Source organism: Castanea sativa, chromosome 9 (assembly GCF_040712315.1).
Source record: "Castanea sativa cultivar Marrone di Chiusa Pesio chromosome 9, ASM4071231v1".
Lineage (NCBI taxonomy): Eukaryota > Viridiplantae > Streptophyta > Magnoliopsida > Fagales > Fagaceae > Castanea > Castanea sativa.
Genome location: NC_134021.1, coordinates 31648440 through 31654439, shown reverse-complemented (window position 1 = coordinate 31654439; position 6000 = coordinate 31648440). Strand labels below are relative to the sequence as shown.

At 41.2% G+C, this 6000-nt stretch overlaps 1 protein-coding gene across 1 annotated transcript; it reads left to right on the top strand.

Annotated features, from left to right (window-relative positions):
* Positions 1-1410: 1410 nt before the first annotated feature.
* Positions 1411-4676, top strand: LOC142611415 (multiple C2 domain and transmembrane region protein 14). The gene has a single exon (XM_075783534.1). The coding sequence runs from the start codon at positions 1510-1512 to the stop codon at positions 4528-4530; it is 3021 nt and encodes a 1006-aa protein (XP_075639649.1). The 5' UTR covers positions 1411-1509; the 3' UTR covers positions 4531-4676.
* The last annotated feature ends 1324 nt before the right edge of the window (positions 4677-6000 follow it).

The following is a 6000-nucleotide window of genomic DNA, read 5'->3' as shown; positions in this document are numbered from 1 at the left end:
ATTGGTCTAAATCCACTATTTCATACAAATATCCACAATTGATGCATAAAGAAATGTTACTTTTATCACATAAAAGTGGACTCTGAAAAAGTTAATGTGAAATAATAGATATGTGAGAATCAGAACCCTATTTAAATGTTTTTTTTTATCATATATATTTTTTGCCCCCTCCTAGAACTATATTTGTAGACCCAACCATGCATTATATTCAACCACCAAAATTATGCTAGTAAGCTCCTCCAACTAACTTTCTAGGCTTGGGAGTGTATTAATATTACTCCCAAGTAAAAAAGAAGAAGAAGAAAAGGTACTCCAAAATTCAAAGTAGAGCGCTGCTTAAATCATGTGTTCTTAGCAAAGCAATATATAACTGTTCCACAATCGGTGGTAATTTCTAATTATATCTCTTAACAACCGTCTACAGTTCTCCAAAATAAATAACTTAATTTTGAATGAACCCTTTTCTTCCTCTCCCTAGATTAATAGCTTACGGGAATATCAAACTCATTCATTCTGAATGTGATTAACAATTTATCATATACTATATCACATTCTTAGAGTGAAATATATTTTCCTCATCAGCAGATCTCTATTTTTCGTTTTTGAGTCAAAAGCAATAGTACTATTCTTCTAGTTCTAGTTAATTGTGATAATTGTGTTGGATTAATTAGGATATTACATCATTCTGAACCATTTCCCCTCTTTCTTTTGAATTTTGATAAATCGTTATGGTAAGCTACGTACACTGACAATAGAACCGTCACAATATATCTTCTGTTCAAAACAAGAGTGGAACTACTTGGTTACAAATTAAAATATCGTGTGTTACCTCCTTCTTGTGTTCTTTCCCATCCTAACAGAATATTTTAACAAACTAGTAAATGAAGGTAGTGGCGAAGTTGGGTCGGTCACAATAAGGACCTGAAAAGTACAAGAATAGTTGCACTTTCATCAAAGAAAAAAGAAAAAGAAAAAAGCATTATATATGTTTTTTATGTTTATGTATTCCCATTTCTTTCCGTAATATTTCCCATGCCATGATTTCCATCACCGAAAGAACGTGTGAGAAATTCATGTACTTTGCTAAAAGGCAAATAAACCATATATTAATTAATTAATTAGTATTCAAATATGATCCCAAACAAAGCTCCAAATCCAACCAGACAAAGAACGAAAGAATTCATATATATTATTACTACTTAGCAAGGTAATTAGCAGTCAGCATCAGGCACGCTGTTTCATCTCAGAAATCCACGTCACATGCCAAATCTCGCACTCCAAGATCTCGCCACGTTTCAACTTTTGTCTTACGTGTCCCCTCTGACGTGTCCACGCTCCTGCCCTTTTCCTTTTTAAATCAGATCTCACTATTATATATAGCTCTCTCTGTCCCTCATATCTCTCATTTTCAAACTCACGTTTCTGTTTTTCTCTCTGTTTTAACTCGAAAAATTCAAACCCCTAAAGAAATTATCTTTTACTTTTTTTTTTTGGAATAAAAATTTAGCTATGGCTGAAAGCTGTGGCAGAAAGCTGGTGGTGGAAGTTTGCAACGCGAAGAATCTAATGCCGAAAGACGGTCAAGGAACAGCGAGTGCCTACGCCATTGTAGACTTTGATGGGCAGAGGCGAAGAACGAAGACTAAGTTCAGAGATCTGAACCCGGAGTGGGACGAGAAGCTCGAGTTTCTGGTCCATGACAAGGAGACCATGGAGTCGGAGATGTTGGAGATCAATCTCTACAACGACAAGAAGACTGGTAAGAGAAGCAACTTTCTTGGTAAAGTAAAGATGGCTGGAACCACTTTTGCCAAGTCCAGCTCAGAAGCCATTGTGTACTATCCGTTAGAGAAGCGGATCGTGTTTTCGCAGGTTAAAGGAGAGCTTGGGCTTAAAGTCTATTACATTGACGAGAATCCAGATCCACCGGCTGCGGAGGAAGAGAAGAAACCACCCGCAGAAGAGGAAAAGACGAAGACGGAAGAGAAAGTAGAGGCGGTACCGGAGAAGGAGGAGGAGAAGAAGAAAGAAGAGGAAGAAGAGAAACCAAAAGAAGAAGCAGCAGCTGCAGCTAAAGAACAGGAGGAAGTGCCTAAACTCGAAGAAGCTCCTCCAGCTGAGGTACACTCCGAGAAGAAGCAGCAGCAGCAAACTAATAACAAAGAAAATTTAAAATCCGAGTCCGGAGATGTTGTTGTCGTTGGGGGCTTAAACGAGGCTGAGCTGCTACGTTCTCTTGGAAGCGGTCGGAGTCGAAGTAGTAGTGCTGACGATCTGGTGGATCGTATGCCTCTTCTATATGTTCGTGTGGTCAAGGTTAAGGTTAAGTCTGAAGAACCTGTTGTGCCTTCCTCCTCCTTTTATGCCAAGCTTGTGATCGGAACACACAGTATCAAAACCAAAAAGAGTCAGAGTGATAAGGATTGGGATCAAGTTTTTGCTTTTGATAAAGAGGGATTAAATTCCACTTCGTTAGAACTGTCTGTGTACAGGGCTGAAATCTCTGATTCTGACTCTGAGAGCTGTTGTTGTTTGGGAACGGTGTCGTTTGATCTACAAGAAGTCCCAAAGCGAGTTCCACCAGACAGTCCTTTAGCTCCTCAATGGTACACTTTGGATTTGGAATCCGAAAATCCTTCTTCTTCAGGTTCAGGAGGAAATGACGTCATGCTGGCCGTTTGGTTCGGAACTCAAACCGACGAGGCTTTCCAGGAGGCTTGGCAGTCGGATTCGGGTGGGTTGATACCGGAGACCCGAGCTAAGGTCTACTTGTCTCCAAAGCTTTGGTATCTGAGACTAACGGTCATCCAAACCCAAGATTTGCAATTGAAGCAGCTATCCGAACCTAATAGTAATAATAACAATAAGGTTCGGAGTCCAGATCATTATTACGTAGTAAAGGCTCAGTTGGGGGCTCAAGTATTTAAGACGTGCAGGAGCAGGACATCTGGCAGCACAGCAAATAATCCTACGTGGAATGAAGATCTTGTTTTCGTGGCTGCTGAGCCGTTCGAGCCGTTTTTGGTGGTAACAGTCGAGGATGTGAGTAACGGACAACAGTCGTCGTCAGTGGGCCATGCTAAGATACAGGTGGCGAGCATCGAGAGGAGGATAGATGATCATACGGATCCAAAATCAAGATGGTTCAATTTGGTTGGTGGTGATGATGGTACTTCGTACACTGGAAGAATACACGTCCGAGTATGCTTGGAAGGTGGATATCACGTGCTAGATGAGGCTGCGCACGTGACTAGTGATGTTCGTGCTTCCTCCAAGCAGCTAGCCAAACCTCCAATAGGCTTGCTTGAGGTTGGGATTCGTGGCGCCACAAATTTAATGCCTGTCAAAACCAAAGATAACGGTACACGTGGCACCATCGACGCTTACGTGGTCGCCAAGTATGGTCCCAAGTGGGTTCGTACGCGTACGATTATGGATCGCTTTTCTCCGCGGTGGAACGAACAATACACTTGGGAGGTGTATGATCCTTGCACAGTACTTACTATCGGGGTTTTTGATAATGGAAGGTACATATCCAAATCTGAGAAAGACGTACGCATTGGAAAAATACGTGTACGCCTATCCACGCTCGATTCAAATCGGATCTACATAAATTCGTATCCCCTCACAGTGTTGCTGCCCAATGGGGCCAATAAAATGGGAGACATTGAGATAGCCGTTAGATTCACTTGCCCATCTTGGTTGAGCCTAATCCAAGCCTACACGTGTCCAATGCTTCCAAGAATGCATTACGTCCGTCCGATGGGTCCAGCCCAACAAGATATCCTACGCCACACGGCAATGAAAATAGTAACAACTCGTTTAGCAAGGTCCGAACCAGCTTTGGGTCAAGAAGTGGTGCAATTCATGTTGGACTCAGACACGCACGTGTGGAGCATGAGAAGAAGCAAAGCCAATTGGTTCCGAGTGGTGGGTTGCTTAACACGTGCTGCCACGTTGGCACGTTGGCTAGATGGGATTCGCACGTGGGTGCATCCTCCCACAACTATGTTAGTACACGTGGTGCTAATAGCTATTGCTGTGTGTCCCAATCTAGTGCTCCCCACCGTATTCATGTACGCTTTCTTGATCATCCTATTGAGATTTCGATATCGCCAGAGGGTCCCACTCAACATAGACACAAGACTATCCTACGTGGAAGCTGTGAGCCTTGATGAGCTTGATGAAGAATTCGATGGGTTTCCAACCACACGATCACCAGAACAGGTTAGAATCAGGTACGATCGGTTGCGAGCGTTAGCTGGGCGAGCACAAATACTTTTAGGTGACGTGGCAGCACAAGGTGAGAGATTGGAGGCTTTGTTTAGCTGGAAGGACCCACGGGCTACTGGAATTTTTGTTGTTTTTTGTTTGATTGCGTCTTTGATGTTTTATGCTGTGCCGTTTAAGGCATTTGTGTTGGTGTCGGGGTTTTATTATCTGCGCCATCCCAGGTTCCGCCACGACATGCCATCTATTCCAGTCAACGTTTTCAAGCGACTGCCTTCACTTTCCGACCAAATTATGTAGAGACTAGGGAGACTCTTCTTTCTTTCATAAAACATTGTTTTATTGTTTAGTATTGCTTTTTATTTTATTAATTAAGCAATAGTGGGATTTAAAGTGGGGGAAAATAATGTGGTTGGTATGCAATTTGAAAAGGCTGAAAAAGTTACCGTTATTGTGTGGGTGGACGGTGGACCATTCAATAATTTAAAATTGTCTTAGATTTTGGGGATTCAAACAAGGGGTATTGATTTATTCAAAAGCAAGTGGAGGAAGGAAAGGTCCGCTATCTGATACCTTTTCTTCCACAAATAAACAAAAAATAAAATGTGGTGGTAGGTGACCGTTAGATAAAGAGCATGTGGAATACGTCTACTATTTGCGTTTAGCATATGAACAATTTCTCATGAAGATCAATCCCAAAGAAAAACTTCTATATAGAGAATTAAAAACTGTTTTTATTTTGTTACGAACTTATGATAATTGTCGTTGGTATGCTAAGGCGAAAAAAAGATATCATTATTGTTTGTGGGTCCATTAGACCATTAATGAAGTTTTTATTATTATTATTACTTTTTTTTTTTTTTTTGAGACTTGAGAGGTCCATCAATGAACTTAAGATTGTGGGGATCAAATAAGGTCCATATACTTTCTCAAAAAAAGAAAAAGAAAAAATATATATATATATAAATAAAGGCCATATCGTATTTTATTAACCCAATGGGTTAGCCGAGTGGTTGGACATTTGGTTTCAAAGTGGCTGTTTTTGGTATGACTAGGAGATTCCCAGTTCAAGTTTGGACACTAGCACTTTAAAAAAACTCCCTAGGCTAGTGATTTAGGGCTCGTTTGGTTTAGGGCTCATTCAGTTTTCATAACTCAGTATTCAGTTTTCATACCTCAAACTCAAAATCCAAACTCCACTATCACTCAAAAAATCCATCACTTTTGTTTAGTCACAAAACTCAGTCATGTATCTCAGTTTTTAACTCCACTTTTTGCCAAAATGATGGACCTACCCATTGATACTACACAGAGGAATACGGTTGCTACCTACGTCCCTTTTCTTTTCTACTCTTCAAACCCAGCTACACCGAAACCCAGCTCCACCACCACCAACGGCAAACCCTTCATCCACCACCATCAACCAAGCTCCACCACCATCAATTGCCCTCAACACAACCACAACCTCCACCAAAAAATCCAAATGAATCAAAAATCAAAATCCACCAACAGCTCTCAACCAAAACCACAACCTCCACCAAAAAATCCAAGTGAACAAGCTCCACGACAGCCCAAGCCTCAAACCACCACAACCACAACAAAAAACCCAAACCCAAATCCTTAGATCGGAGACCCAAACTCAGGGCCAGGTGATGCAATTGATGCAATCACCTAAGCCACAACCTCAACCTCCACCAAAAAATCCGAATGAATCAAAAATCAAAACCCACCAACAGCTCTCAACCAAAACCACAACCTCCACCAAGAAAA